At 43.3% G+C, this 16,543-nt stretch overlaps 1 protein-coding gene across 1 annotated transcript in view; it reads right to left on the reverse strand.

Moving 5' to 3' along the window:
* LOC122936091 (T-kininogen 1-like) overlaps positions 1-16,543 on the reverse strand; it is a 120,507-nt gene that overhangs the window by 58,571 nt on the left and 45,393 nt on the right. The window contains exon 6 of the mRNA XM_044292105.1: positions 6,402-6,489. Coding sequence (XP_044148040.1) covers positions 6,402-6,489 — 88 coding nt within the window. The remainder of the gene's footprint in view (positions 1-6,401; positions 6,490-16,543) is intronic.

Here is a 16,543-nt window from a genome sequence, read left to right on the forward strand (position 1 = left end):
AGGAAAAATAATAGCATTATTAATACAGAATGCTAAGTAAATTAGGGATGGAGGTGTTAATAAAATAAATAAAATTAAACTCACCACATCCACTTGTTCGCGCAGCCCGGCTAGTCTTCTTTCTGCTTCTTTGAGGACCTGGGAGGAAAAGGACCTTTTGGTGACGTCACTGCGCTCATCACATGGTCCATCACATGGTCCATTACCATGGTGATGGGCCATGTGATGAATGCAGCGAAGTCCCAAAGGTCCTTAAAGAAGAAGAAGAAAGAAGACGAGACAACGCACCCGCAAATATCATTTTAATGGAACCGCAGGCATTTCTAAAATGCTGTTTTCACTTTTTCATTAAGGGGAATTGAATGTAGACTGATGGGGGGAAAATATATATTTTTTATTTTAGTGTAAGGCTACAACATAAAAAAAAAATGAAAAAACGACAACATGCTGCATTTAGAAAAAATGAAGACTCATCATTAGCCAAAAATCATTTGTGTGTCCTGCATTTCATATTTCCCATAGACTTTCAGTTAACATCTGGAGTTAGCGTATCTACTGAAAAATGCACCAAAAATGCAGAGAACATTACTAAAAATGCAAAAGTGTTAAAAACTACACTAAATACCCATGTGTATTTTCAGCCTTAAAAGGAAAAGGGGTTTTCCAGAAATAGCTAACTTTAACCTTTTTTCACCCCAGAGGATTTTTTGCATTTACATTTTTTACATGTTGCCTTCCCAGATCCACCATGTTTTTATTTTTCTGTTCACATGTTTTTTTTTGCTGGAAAAGTTGTAATTTCTAATGACACTCTTTAACATATTTATTTTTTCTTTTCATCACCATATTCTGACCCCTATATTTTTTTTTATATTTATGTCTACTGAGCTACAGTATGTGAGAGCTAATTTTTTCTGGTTGATCTGTAGTTCTTATTGATATCATTTTGGAGTGTCAGATGGACAAAAACAGAACTGGATCTGCTTTGATCTAATTAACCTCGCTTCTCAGTGCAATATTCAGTGTACTGCCCCCAATAAGGCGTGCTTTTACAAGAGGCATCAGTGTACATTTTGATCAAAAGGCATAAGCCCACTCACCGCATCAAGGTTGCCTCTTTGAGTGGGACCTACTCTAAACTTGGCGCAGCACTGCGCGGCGGCCTCCAAACCCGGCGCTGCACTGTGCGACGATCACCAGCCCCACACCAACAAGCGGTGGGTCCTTGGCAATGCCAACTCAGCACTGGGCCCTACCTACCTACAAGCACAGCAGCAGAGCAACAATGGTCACCACGCAGCAGCGCACCACGTGAAAAGAGGCCACCATGCCACACTGCGCCAGCTGAGATCATAGAATAGCTTGTGGATGTGTGATCAGAGTTCTGTTTTTTTCCATTTGATATATGTATATAGAATCTTTCTTCTTTATTCCTGGTATCAGCACTCCTCCCATTTGGCACAGGTGATTTTAATCAGCAGGAGTATGAGTGAGAATGGACCTGCCAGCTCTCAGTTGGCGTTCCTGATAGCTTAGGACATGTTGTTTTAGGCTGAGTTCACACGAGCGTGACAGATTTGGTCCGGATGCGTTCAGGGTGCGTTCAGTTAAACTCGCACCATTTTGCAAGCAAGTTCAGTCAGTTTTGGCTGCAATTGCGTTTAGTTGTTCAGTATTTTCCGCGCGGGTGCAATGCGTTTTGACGCTTTTTTCACGCGCGTGATAAAAAACTGAAGGTTTACAAACAACATCTCCTAGCAACCATCAGTGAAAAACGCATTGCATCCGCACTTGCTTGCAGATGCAATGCGTTATTAACGCAGCCCCATTCACTTCTATGGGGCCAGGGCTGCGTGAAAAACGCAGAATATAGAACATGCTGCGATTTTAAAGCATTGCAGAAGTGATGCATGAAAAAAAATGCTCATGTGCACAGCCCCATTGAAATGAATGGGTCAGGATTCAGTGCAGGTGCAATGCGTTCACCTACTGCATTGCACCCGCGCGGAAATCTCGCCCATGTGAACTCAGCCTTAGACAACTGTTTAGATGGTGCAGTACTGCATGGTGGCCTTTTTTTTACATGGTGCGGTGCCGTGCGGTGGCCATTGTTGCTGTGGGCCCAGTGCCGGGGTGGCATTGCCAGGCAGCAGAGTGCTGTTTGGCTGCTGGGTCCCGCCATCTGCTGGTGTGGTGCTGTGGCGCTGGTGGTCGCCGCGCTGGATTTGGAGGTCGCCGCGCAGTGCTGCAATAAGTTTAGAGTAGGTCCCACTCAAAGAGGCAACCTTGACGCGGTGAGGGGGCTTATGCCTTTTATTTAAAATGTACACTAATGCCTCTTGTATAAGCATGCAGTATAGGGGGCAGTACACTGAATATTGCGCTGAGAAGCAAGGTTAATTAGATCAAAGCATAGCTTGTGGGTGTGTGATCCAGTTCTGTTTATCTCAATTTGATATATCATTTTGGAGTGTGTATGACTTTTTGATCACTTTTTATAAAATTTTTCACGGAGGTGAAGCACCCAAAAAATGAGGAATTCGAAATTATTTTTATTTTCCAATAAAGTGTTTACTATAAGGGATAATTACATTTATATTTTAATAGTTTGGGCATTTGGTACAGGGTGATGCCTATAAGACTGCTTTTAACACTCGGGATCGGTACTACGAATATTTGGTGATGCCTTTTGGGCTAAGCAATGCCCCGGCAGTCTTTCAAGAATTTGTGAATGACATATTCAGAGACTTCCTCTATGTGTGTGTTGTTGTTTATCTTGATGATATCCTGATTTTCTCTCAAGACATCAGTTTACATCGCAGACATTTTTAGGATGTATAGTCTCTTAACAGGGTCTTCAAATGGATCCCGACAAAGTATATGCTGTACTAAACTGGCCTTGTCCATCTGGTTTATGTGCAATACAGCGATTCCTGGGTTTCACAAACTATTACAGGCAGTTTCTCTCACTTCTCCACCTTAACCGCATCTATATCTGCCCTCACCCGTAAAGCGACTCATGCCAAGCGGTGAACTCCAGAAGCTGTACAGCCTTTCAAGCCTTGAAACAAGCCTTTTCTTTAGCACCCATTCTTCACCGACCCAATATCTCCAAGCAGTTCATCCTGGAAGTAGATGCATCCTCCATCGGGGCAGGGGTAGTTCTTACACAGAAAAGTGCTTCTAGAAAGATTTTGATGTGTGGCTCTTCTCCAAGTCCTCTACTTCTGAGAGGAAGTACTCTATACGAGACTGAGAATTGGCCATCAAAATGGCTCTGGAGGAATGGCAATACCTGCTGGAGGGAGCTAGTCATCCTGTAGTGATCTATACTGAGCATAACAATTTGACTTATTTGCAGATAGCACAACAACTTAATCCTCGACAGGCCCGATGATCAGTATTCTTTGCCCAATTTGCTTTTCTTCTGCACTTCTGTTCTGCAGATAAGAATGTTAAAACTGATGCTCTGTCAAGATCCTTTAATCCCACTGATCAAGAGGAAGAGCTGCAATACATCATTGACCCTGCTAAAATTTAACCGTGGCTCCTGTTTGACTGGAGAACATTCCCCCTGGAAAGTCATATGTACCTGAGTCTTAAACAAGACTGGTTTTGTCTTGGGGACATGGTTCCTAGGCACCTGGACATCTTGGTCAACGTAAAACTGCAAATTTAATCTCTTGTTATTATTGGTGGCCTTCTGTGATTGAGGATATCCAGAATTTTGTTTCTGTTTGCACTCCCTGCGCTTATAACAAGAACCCGAAACAAAATCCCACTGGTCTTCTTTGTCCTTTACTCATTCCTGAGGCTCCGTGGCAGCACATAGCTATGGACTTTATCACGGATTTGCCCTGATCCAGCAGATGTACAGTCATCCAGGTAGTAGTTGACCAGTTTTCTAAAATGGCTAATTTTGTCCTTATGTCCAGATTATCTTCACCCAGTCAGCTAGCTAAGAACTTTATTGATCATATCTTCTGGCTCCATGGATTTCCATGGCATATAGTGTCTGATAGAGAGGTCCAGTTTACTTCTAAATTCTGAAGAGCCATTTGCAAACTCATGGATTTCCCTCTGGACTGTTTTTTCAACATATCATCCACAGATGAATAGGCAGGTTGAACAGACCAATCAGATATTAACTAATTATCTCTGTCGCTTTACCAATGCATATCTTGATGACAGGGCTGATCTGCTTCCTTGGGCGGAGTTTTCTCATAATGATCATACCAATGAGTCCACAGATAAATCCTCATTCTTCATTGTTTATGGTCATCAACTCACAATTCCTCTTCCCATCTCTTGCACGCCTGACGTTCCAGCAGCAGTTTTTTCTCTGGAGAATTTTTCCAAAGTCTGGCAGGAGACCAAGACCGCACTGGAGAGAGCCACAGTCCAGATGAAGAAGTTTGCCAATCGCAAGTGCAGATCTCCTCCGCAGTTTGCTTCAGGTGACAGATATGGCTTTCTTCTAGGTACATCAAGTTAACGGCGCCTTCCTATATTCTACCGTAGTTCTTTGATATCTTGGACCCTTTGAAGTTATCAAAAAATGGAACCCTGTAGGCTACAAGTTGTGGCTCCTTACCTCTTTGGGAATACCCAACTTCTTTCACATCTCACTTCTCAAGCTCCTGGTCTTCAACAAATACTCCAAAGGTTCCAAGACTGCTGCTGCTCAAGTTAATTCTGAACATATTTATAAGGTCTAGGACGTTCTCGATATGAAGAAAATCTGACAAAAAAAATTACTCTTTGGTGGATTAGAAAGGTTTTGGTCCAAAGGAGAGATATTAAGAGCCTCAGGGAAATATTCATGCACCTTTTCTGCTAGAGAGGTTCCTGAAAAGAACTGGCATAAAGAAGAGGGGGCGTAAGGGGGGTACGGTTAGGATGGCGACTCATGTCCAACACTGTCCTGCTGTTCTGGGCAAGTGCAGGCATCGGTCCATTCTCCCTGTGTGTACTGGGAATAGTGCTCAGTGATCTTCTTCTAGCACTATGAGAGCTAATCCTTTCCCCCTGCCCCTGTCCAGGTGCTTGTTAAGTTGCTAATCAGCCTCCCTATTTATCTGGGCTGTGGATCCACCTCCTTGCCTGAGCTTTGAGATTTTCTACTTATTAGTAACCAGTGAAGGTAATCTCATCTGAATTCCTGTGTGCCCAACCTGGTTTGCCTTCCAATGTTGCTCCTTGCTGCCTGCTGTTGGAATTATGACCTGGATTACGCTCGTACTTAGCCTGCCCTGATCTTGGAACTTTCTATTTGAAATACGCAAGTACTCAGCCTGCCCTGACTATTCAGTGTTCAGACTATGCTTTTTGCCTGTGTCTTTGATGCTTTTCATCAGTGTTTCTGACTTCTGTGGCTCAGCAGCCAACTACACTAGGACTACTCCATAATGTAGCAGCCTGGTTGGTTCCGTGTGTCGAAGTCCAGATCCATGTACAGGGGTTAAAGGGTTAATACCAGAGAATTACCAGGACAACGTCCTTAGGTTTAGCCTAAAGGCAAAACTGGTTTGGGTACTTTCACACTTGTGTTAGAGGATTCGGAAATCCGTATGCAAATGGATAGCATTTGTTTCCGGATCTGGATGCGGATCCTTCTGATAAATGCATTGGAATTCCTGGTCCATATCTCCGGTGTCATCCAGAAAAACGGATCCGGTATTTTATTTTTTTTTGCATTTTTTTTGCATTTTTAAAGGTCTGCGCAGACCAGGAAACCAGATCCGTTTTTCGGGAACACTTGGTACCAGAGCCGGCATTAATACATTTCAATGGAAATGAATGCCAGATCCGACATTCCGGCAACTGTTCCGGAATTTTGTCCGGAGACAGTATTTTCTCCGGCCAAATACCGTAATAGGGACTGAACTGAAGACATCCTGATGCATACTGAACAGAATGATTTCCATTCAGAATGCATTAGGATGAAACTGAAGTGTTTTTTCTGGTATTGAGCCCCTGTAATGGAAATCAATACTGGAAAACTTTAACGCTAGTGTGAACCTTTAGTTTACACAGTGGGTCCACACCTAGTGCCCATAACAGGTTCCCCGAATGCTGAAAGAAGCGCTCTCAGGGAAAGACTAAATGTTTGCAATTTGGTGTCTGACATTTTTAAAGTCTGCCATACATTTACAGCAGTTGTCAGGAAGGGGTTAAAGTGATGCCCGCAGCCTGCACCTGCTAAAAAATTTTCTTACCTGCTCACTGCACCATGGTCTAGCCAATGAGCATGTTCAGCCAGAAATAGTTAGTATGCCGTGAGTATGAATTTTTCAATAGTTGCAGCAGGCTATGGACATCACTTAATAGTTAGTTATTTCTGGAAACCCCCTTTAAGGCGGCATTAGACTGAGCATTGCTTCTCCTGCATTGACTGTTACCAGTGTCTGATTTTTTGCACGTCACTAAATAATAATAAACATTTCCATCTGAAGTCAAGGACACCAGGGCAGTGCATGGGAAGGATTCCTGAAAAAAAGAAAGTCAGGTGTTACAGTGTGTTTACATGAGAAGATTTACAAATGATTGAATTCATGAAATAATAATCACCCACTATAAATGTACAAATATCATTGTCATGGGTGAAAATTGGTGTTTCATACATAAAAATAACCATTATCATTTGTGTAATGGCAAAATAAATCTACTCCATTGGCAAAATAAGTTTTCTACTGAACTACATGTCAAGTACGATTACATTGATGGTGGTGTAAGTGTTGTGATGATTCTTTGGGCTTTGATTCTTTTTGCTGGTAAAACATACCGTATTTTTTGCTTTTTTGGCAGTTGGTGGCCGAAAATGGCTGTGCATCTCATAAAGCAAATGCTAGGGAGACCTTCCATTATGGAAGCGCTCACTAGCATACATTAGGTTCAGGCAGCACGGAGTGAAGCTTTGCGAACGCTTCCGGTACTCACCCTACCAGGTTTTACTTCCTGAGAGTGCAGCGCGGGCTCGAGAAGACTATACAGCAGCGGCGGCACAAAGCGCACGGCGTCATAGCAACCAATGACGCCGTGCGCTCCTGCACTAAGCAGGATTCCAGTCCGGTATCTCACGGACCGTGTTCCACGGACATCTGCATGAGGCTTAAGATTGGCATGCAAAACACTTGTCTGAAATTCCATCATTTCCATCAGAAAGAAGTATGTTTTGTAAACTCAGTATTTATGGAAACAATTTTTTAAAGAGTAACTAAGGCTACTTTCACACTGTCATGATCTGCAAAAACGCTTCCGTTACCATAATACAACCGCATGCATCTGTCATAAACGGATCCGGTTGTATTATGTCTTATATAGCCATGACGGATCCGTCATGAATACCATTGAAAGTCAATGGGGGACAGATCAGTTTTCTATTGTGTCAGAGAAAACGGATCAGTCCCCATTGAATTACAATATGTGTCAGGATGGATCCGTCTTGCTCCGCACCACATCGCGGACAGAAAAACACTGCTTGCAGCGTTATTCTGTCCGTGATGGGGACGCAACCAAACGGATCGGAATGCATTTTGGTGCATTCTGTTTCATTCAGTTCAGTTTTGTCCCCATTAACAAAAAATGGGGACAAAATTGAAGCGTTTTCTTCCCCTATTGAGATCCTATGATGGATCTCAAAAGCGGAATTGATCCGTCCTGACACAGTAGAAAAAGGATCCGCCCCCCATTGACTTTAAATGGTGTTCATGATGGATCCGTCATGGCTATATAAGACATAATACAGCCGGATCCGTTCATGACAGATGCATGCGGTTGTATTATTGTAACGGAAGTGTTTTTGCAGATCCATGACAGTGTGAAAGTAGCCTTAGTTATGCTTAAAAAAAATGTTTCCATGAATACTGAGTTTACAAAACATACTTCTTTCTGATGGAAATTGTCATTCTGATGGAAATGCATTTGTTTTCTTCCGCTATTGAGATCCTATGATGGATCTCAATAGCGGAATTGAAAACGCTAGTGTGAAAGTTGCCTAAATCTTTTTACACCTTTTTAAAATGTTCTAAATAGCCCCCCAAAATTTTTTGTTCTATACTTTATTAATCAATTATGCTGTTTTTCTACTCAAATAGGGACCCAAAGTCCTAGATTCTATCATTTCTTTATATCCTCATACAGAGCTGACGTGTCAGCGCTGTACTGCCAATATAGGCAGACCATGCAGCTGCTATGGGGCCTATGGCACAGGGGGGCCCAGAGCACAAGGTAGGCCCCACCCACTTTTCTTATGTTCTGGGCCCTGCTTACTTCCCCTATGCTCAGTCAGGGCCCCTGAGTGGGGAATTTCCCAGCTTAGGAGTCCCTGCTCTGACTCCATATATGGACTCAGTGTTATAAACCTGAAAGGGGTATTCCCAAGCATGGCCACTATGCTTGGGGGACACCCTGTGTACACAAGTCTAATTTAGACTCTATTTTTTAAATGTTTCTGTGAGGATTCAAACTCATAACCATCTACATTAAAGATAAGAACCTTAACCACTGGGCTATGGAGTTCAGGGCTAAGTCATTACTAAAAAACCTCATAGAAGTTTCTCTTGTGTCATACAAGAGAAACTTCTATGAGGTTTCTAATATCAGAGAAACCTCTCTGAGATTTTTCATCAATGACTGAGAGTCTAAATAAAACTTAAAGGGAACCTGTCACCAGAATTTTGTGTATAGAGCTGAGGACATGGGCTGCTAGATGGCCCATAGCACATCTGCAATACCCAGTTCCCATAGCAATCTGTGCTTTTATTGTGTAAAATAACCGATTTCATACATATGCAAATTAATCTGAGATGCGTCCTGTCCCTGACTCATCTCACGTACAGGCCACATCTCAGGTTAATTTGCATATGTATCAAATCGTTTTTTTTGACACAATAAAAGCACACAGAGCTATGGGGACTGGGTATTGCGGATGTGCTAGCGGCCATCTAGCAGCCCATGACCTCAGTTCTATACACAAAATCCCAGTGACAGGTTCCCTTTAAATACACAGGACTCACTTCATAAAAAATTATTTTTTTCTTTTCATTGCGATATTCTGACCCTCATAACTTTTTTATAGTTATGACTACGGAGATGTATAGGGGCTCATTTTTTATGGGACGATCTGTCATTTTTGACAATACCATTTTGGGGTGTGTATGACTTGATCACTTTTTATTCAATTTTCTTGGGAGATAAAGTTATGAAAAAAACGCAAATCGACCTTTTTTAAAAATATTTTCTGTTACGCCATTCACCATATGGGCTAACTTCTTAAAATATTTTAATAGTATGGTGTTTTCGCATGTGGCAATGCCCATAATGCTATTTCTTTATCGTAGGGATGGGCTGCACCTCAATGGGGAAGGGGCAGCTGTGTTAGGGAAGAAGATGGCTAAAAGGTTGGAGGAGTGTTTGAATTAGGGAATGGGAGGAGGGTAATTACGTTATAGGATGGGAAGATAGTGCAGATAGAGACCTGGGGCAAGGTAATGGAACGGGGGGAGGAATGGAAGGAGGGACTAGAACAGTTCAGAAGGAAAGGTGTAGGGTAAAAAATATACATAAACCTCTTAAATGTATGTATACTAATGCCAGAAGCCTGACTAATAAAACTGGGGAACTGGAGTTAGTGATGTGTGAGGAGGACTATGACATAGTGGGAATAACTGAGACATGGTTGGATGATAGCTATGACTGGGCGGTTAATGAACAGTCTGCTTAGAAAGGATCGCCAAAACTGGAGAAGGAGGGGGGGGGGGGGTGTATGCCCTTATGTGCTGTCTAAAGCCCACAGTCCGAGAAGACATAAGTGAGGGACTTGAACATGTGGAGTCACTGTGGGTAGAAATACATGGAAGCAAAAACAATAATAAATTACTAATAGGAGTTTATTATAAACCACCTAATATACCAGAGTCCACAGAAAATCTACTACTAAACGAGATAGACAAGGCGGCAAATCATAATGAGGTGGTTATTATGGGGGACTTCAACTACCCAGATATAGACTGGGAAACTGAAACTTGTATATCTCATAAAGGAAACAGGTTCTTGGCAATAACCAAAGACAATTACCTTTCCCAACTGGTACTAGAGGGACGGCCATACTGGACTTAGTATTAACCAATATACCTGACAGAACAACAGACGTGCAGGTTGGGGGACACCTGGGAAATAGTGACTATAAAGTAATAACCCTTTCAATTATCATTCAAAAGAGTGTTTCTTCAGGGAGGAACAAAAATACCAAACTTCAAAAAAGCTAAATTTAGCCAACTAAGAGAGGCCATAGGCCTAACTAACTGGGGAAAAGTCCTTAAAAATAAAAATACAGCCACAAAATGGGATAGTTTTAAAAGCATCCTAAAATCTAATTGTGAGAGGTACATACCTTATGGGAATAAAAGGTTAAGGAACAAGAAGAAACCAATGTGGATAAATAGAAATGTAAAGAAAGCAATAAATGACAAAAAAAAAAGCATTTGAATCTCTAAAACAGGAGGGTAGTAAGGAAGCACTTAAAAAATATGAAATATGTGAAAAACAAAGGCAGCCAAACTAGAGACCGAGAGATTAATTGCCAAATAGAGCTAACCCTAAAATGTTCTTCAATTACATAAATGGTAAAAAGTATAAATCTGAAAGGTGTCGGCCCTTTACAGAGTAATGAGGGGGGAGTTGCAGAGAGCGATGAGGAGAAATAAAAGCTACTACCCTTATTTCTGATATTTAAGGACTCCATATTGACAGGAAGTGTTCCACAGGATTGGCGCATAGCAAATGTGGTGCTAATATTCAAAAAGGGTCCAAAAACAGACCCCGGAAACTATAGGTCGGTAGGTTTAACATCCATCGTAGGTAAACTGTTTGAAGGTTTTCTAAGAGATGCTATCTTGGAGCACCTCAATGAAAATAAGCAAATAACGCCATATCAGCATGGCTTCATGAGGGATCGGTCATGTCAAACTAATTTAATCAGTTTCTATGAGGAGGTAAGTTCTAGACTTGACAGCGGCGAATCAATGGATGTCGTATATCTGGACTTCTCCAAAGCATTTGACACTGTACCGCATAAAAGGTTAGTATATAAAATGAGAATGCTCGGACTGGGAGAAAACGTCTGTATGTGGGTAAGTAACTGGCTCAGTAATAGAAATGGTTATTAAAGGTACACACTCAGATTGGGTCACTGTCACTAGTGGAGTACCTCAGGGGTCAGTACTGGGCCCTATCCTTGTCAATATATTTATTAATGATCTTGTAGAAGGCTTGCACAGTAAAATATCAATTTTTTCAGATGACACTAAACTGTGTAAAGTAATTGATACGGAAGAGGACAGTACATTGCTACAGATGGATCTGGATAGATTGGAGGCATGGGCAGAGAAGTGGCAGATGAGGTCTAACACTGACAAATGTAAGGTTATGCACATGAAAAGGAATAATGCAAGTCACCCGTACATACTAAATGGTAAAACACTGGATAACACTGACATGGAAAAGGATCTAGGAATTTTAGTGAACAGCAAACTAAGCTGTAAAAGCCAGTGTCAGGCAGCTGCTGCCAAGGCCAATAAGATAATGGGTTGCATTAAAAGGGGCATAGATGCCCATGATGAGAACATAGTCCTACCACTTTACAAATCACTGGTCAGACCACACATGGAGTACTGTGTATAGTTCTGGTCTCCGGTGAACAAGGCAGACACAGCAGAGCTGGAGAGGGTTTAGAGGAGGGCAAATAAAGTAATAACTGGAATGAGGGAACTACAGTACCTTGAAAGATTATCAAAATTAGGGTTATTCACTTATGAAAAAAGACGACTGAGGGGAGATTTAATTACTATGTATAAATAAATCAGGGGTCAGTACGGAGATCTCTCCCATCATCTATTTATCCCCAGGACTGTGACTGTGACTAGGGGGCATCCTCTGCGCTTGGAGGAAATAAGGTTTAAACATAGAAGAGGATTCTTTACGGTAAGAGCAGTGAGACTATGAAACTCTCTGCCTGAGGAGGTGGTGATGGTGAGTTCACTAAAAGAGTTCAACAGGGGCCTGGATGTATTTCTGGAGTGTAATAATATTACAGGCTATAGCTACTAGAGAGGGGTCATTGATCTAGGGAGTTATCTGATTGCCTGAATGGAGTCGGGAAGAATTTTTTCACCCCCTTAAGTGTGGAAAATTGGATTCTACCTCACTACCCCTTTGAGGATAACAGGCCGAACTGGATGGACAAATGTCTTTTTTCGGCCTTATATACTACGTTACTATGTTACATTTTTTAATTTTTGTTAGGTCCCCCAAGTGGACCACAACTTACATTCATCAGATGTAAATTGGTCCATTAGTCTGTATAGGAATCACTACAGTTGCAAGAACAAGTATGTGAACCCTTTGGAATGATATGGATTTCTGCACAAATTGGTCATAAAATGTGATCTGATCTTCATCTAAGGCCTCATGCACACGGATGTTTTTTTTCACGGTCCGCAAAACGGGGTTCCGTTGGTCCGTGATCCGTGACCGTTTTTCCGTCCGTGGGTCTTCCTTGATTTTTGGAGGATCCACGGACATGAAAAAAAAGTCATTTTGGTGTCCGCCTGGCCGTGCGGAGCCAAACGGATCCGTCCTGAATTACAATGCAAGTCAATGGGGACGGATCCGTTTGATGTTGACACAATATGGTGCCATTTCAAACTGATCCGTCCCCATTGACTTTCAATGTAAAGTCTGGAGTTCTGTTATACCATCGGATTGGAGTTTTCTCCAATCCGATGGTATATTTTAACTTGTAGCGTCCCCATCACCATGGGAACGCCTCTATGTTAGAATATACTGTCGGATATGAGCTACATCGTGAAACTCATTTCCGACAGTATATTCTAACACAGAGGCGTTCCCATGGTGATGGAGACGCTTCAGGTTAGAATATACAAAAAAACTGTGTACATGACTGTCCCCTGCTGCCTGGCAGGTGCTGCCAGGCAGCAGGGGGCAGACCCCCCCCCCCTGTTTTTAACTCATTGGTGGCCAGTGGGCCCCCCCTCCCCTGTTGTTAACTCGTTGGTGGCCAGTGTGCGCACCCCCCTCCCTCCCTCTATTGTAATAATAGCATTGGGGCCAGTGTGCGCGCCCCCCCAACCCCCCCTCCCTCCCTCTATTGTAATAATAGCATTGGGGCCAGTGTGCGCGCCCCCCCAACCCCCCCCCCTCCCTCCCTCTATTGTAATAATAGCATTGGGGCCAGTGTGCCCCCCCCCCCCCGATAATCGGTGGCAGCGGAGTAGAAGATTCATACTTACCTGGCTGCTGGCTGCTGCGATCTCTGTGTCCGGCCGGGAGCTCCTCCTACTGGTAAGTGACAGGTCTGTGCGGCGCATTGCTGTCACTTACCAGTAGGAGGAGCTCCCGGCCGGACGCAGACATCGCAGCAGCCAGCAGCCAGGTAAGTATGAAAATCTTCTACTCCGCTGCCACCGATGATCGGGGGGGGGGTGCGCACACTGGCTCCAATGCTATTATTACAATAGAGGGAGGGGGGGGGTTGGGGGGGTGCGCACACTGGCCCCAATGTATTAAAACAATAGAGGGAGGGAGGGGGGGGGGTTGGGGGGGCGCGCACACTGGCCCCAATGTATTAAAACAATAGAGGGAGGGAGGGAGGGGCGTGCGCACACTGGCCACCAACGAGTTAACAACAGGGGAGGGGGGGGCCGCACAATGATATTCAAACTGGGGAGGGGGGGGGGTCTGCCCCCTGCTGCCTGGCAGCCCTGATCTCTTACAGGGGGATATGATAGTACAATTAACCCCTTCAGGTGCCGCACTATCATATCCCCCTGTAAGAGATCGGGTGCTGCCAGGCAGCAGGGGGCAGTCTTGTACACAGTTTGTAGTGTATTCTAACTAGAAGCGTCCCATCACCATGGGAACGCTTCTGTGTTAGAATATACTGTCGGATCTGAGTTTTCACGAAGTGAAAACTCAGCTCTGAAAAAGCTTTTATGCAGACGGATCTTCGGATCCGTCTGTATGAAACTAAAACCTACGGCCACGGATCACGGACACGGATGCCAATCTTGTGTGCATCCGTGTTCTTTCACAGACCCATTGACTTGAATGGGCCCGTGAACCGTTGGCCGTGAAAAAAATAGGACAGGTCATATTTTTTTCACGGCCAGGAAACACGGCTCACGGATGCGGCTGCCAAACGGTGCATTTTCCGATTTTTCCACGGACCCATTGAAAGTCAATGGGTCCGTGAAAAAAAACGGAAAACGGCACAACGGCCACGGATGCACACAACGGTCGTGTGCATGAGGCCTAAGTCACAATAGACAATCACAGCCTGATTAAACTAATAACACACAAAGAATTAAATGTTACCATGTTTTTATTGAACACACCATGTAAACATTCACAGTGCAGGTGGAAAAAGTATGTGAACCCTTGGATTTATTAACTGGTTGAACCTTTGGCAGCAATAACTTCAACCAAACGTTTCCCGTAGTTGCAGATCAGACGTACACAACGGTCAGGATTAATTCAAGACCATTCCTATTTACAGAGCTGTTTCAGTTCAGCAATATTCTTGGGATGTCTGGTGTGAATCGCTTTATTGAGGTCATGCCACAGCATCTCAATCGGGTTGAGGTCAGGACTCTGGGCCACTCCAGAAGGCGTATTTTCTTCTGTTTAAGCCATTCTGTTGTTGATTTACTTCTATGCTTTGGATCGTTGTCCTGTTGCAACACCCATCTTCTGTTGAGCTTCAGCTGGTGGACAGATGGCCTAAAGTTCTCCTGCAAAATGCCTTGATAAACTTGGGAATTCATTTTTCCTTCAGGCCCTGATGTAGCAAAGCAGCCCCAAACCATGATGCCCCCACCACCATACTTACAGTTGGGATGAGGTTTTGATGTTGGTGTGCTGTGCCTCTTTTTCTCCACACAGAGTGTTGTGTGTTTCTTCCAAACAACTCAACTTTGGTTTCATCTGTCCACCGAATATTTTGCCAGTACTGCTGTGGAACATCCAGGTGCTCTTGTGCCAACTGCAAACGTGCAGCATTTTTTTTGTTGGGACATCAGTGGCTTCCTCTGTGGTATCCTCCCATGAAATCCATTCTTGTTTAGTGTTTTACGTATCATAGATTCGCTAACCGGGATGTTAGCATATGCCAGAGACTTTTGTAAGTCTTTAGCTGACACTCTAGGATTCTTCTTCACCTCATTGAGTAGTCTGCGCTGTGCTCTTGCAGTCATCTTTACAGGATGGCCACTCCTAGGGAGAGTAGCAGCAGTGCTGAACTTTCTTCATTTATAGACAATTTGTCTTACCGTGGACTGATGAACAGCAAGGCTTTTGGAGATGCTTTTATAACCCTTTCCAGCTTTATGCAAGTCAACAATTCTTAATCGTAGGTCTTCTGAGAGCTCTTTTGTGCGAGGCTTCATTCACATAAGGCAATGCTTCTTGTGAAAAGCAAACCCAAAACTGGTGTGTGTTTTTTATAGAGCAGGGCAGCTGTAACCAACACCTCCAATCTCATCTCATTAATTGGACTCGAGTTGGCTGACACCTCACTCCAATTACATCTTGGAGATGTCATTAGTCTAGGGGTTCACATACTTTTTCCACCTGCACTGTGAATGTTTACATGTTGTGTTCTATAAAAACATGGTAACATTTAATTATTTGTGTGTTATTAGTTTAAGCAGACTGTGATTGTCTATTGTTGTGACTTAGATGAAGATCAGATCACATTTTATGACCAATTTGTGCAGAAATCCATATAATTCTAAAGGGTTCACTAACTTTTTCTTGCGACTGTATATCACAGTTTAGTGCTGCCACCTGGTGGCCTAAACTGGGATATACTAACAATGAGCCTGGGAGCCTAGTTCAGGCTTTGGCTTAGTTTTAGAACAGGGTGCTTTCCCTGATCTCCGCTGGGGGAAAGCGCGCCTGAAGACGAATCCCACACTTCCGGTTTTTAACACTCTCAGATGCCATGAGGGGAACTCATTGCTGTGAGGGGAGGGGGCATGTGACATATTCTGGGGCCATAAGGGTGAAAAATTGTTGCATTTTGGGTGCATAATAGGGATTGGATAACCCTTTTAACTATTAAGATACCGGAGGTTTTTCATTTTTGCATTTTCATTTTTCCAAATGGGGTGAAATTGAAAAAAAAAAAATCCTCTACCGTTTTACGGGTTTTGTTCCTACGGTGTTCCCTTTGCAGCAAAACTGACCTGTGCCCTTCATTCTCTGGGTCAGTTGGAATACAAAGGGGGCGTGGCAGGGGAGGAGCCAGGACAGGTGGTGGGATTGGCCAGTGTGGGTAGTGGGCTGAGTTAGGGGGGCCCAATTCAGACTCTTGCTATGGGGCCCAATGATTTCTTTGTATGGCTGTACTGGTATACAGATTTCACAGTGAATACTGCACAGTGGGGGGATAGGTCATCAATATAAAATAGCAGAAACCCCTTTAATACATGCCCTCATAGAGTCCATCCATAGGTTGCAATTG

This window comes from Bufo gargarizans, chromosome 4 (genome assembly GCF_014858855.1).
Source record: "Bufo gargarizans isolate SCDJY-AF-19 chromosome 4, ASM1485885v1, whole genome shotgun sequence".
NCBI lineage: Eukaryota > Metazoa > Chordata > Amphibia > Anura > Bufonidae > Bufo > Bufo gargarizans.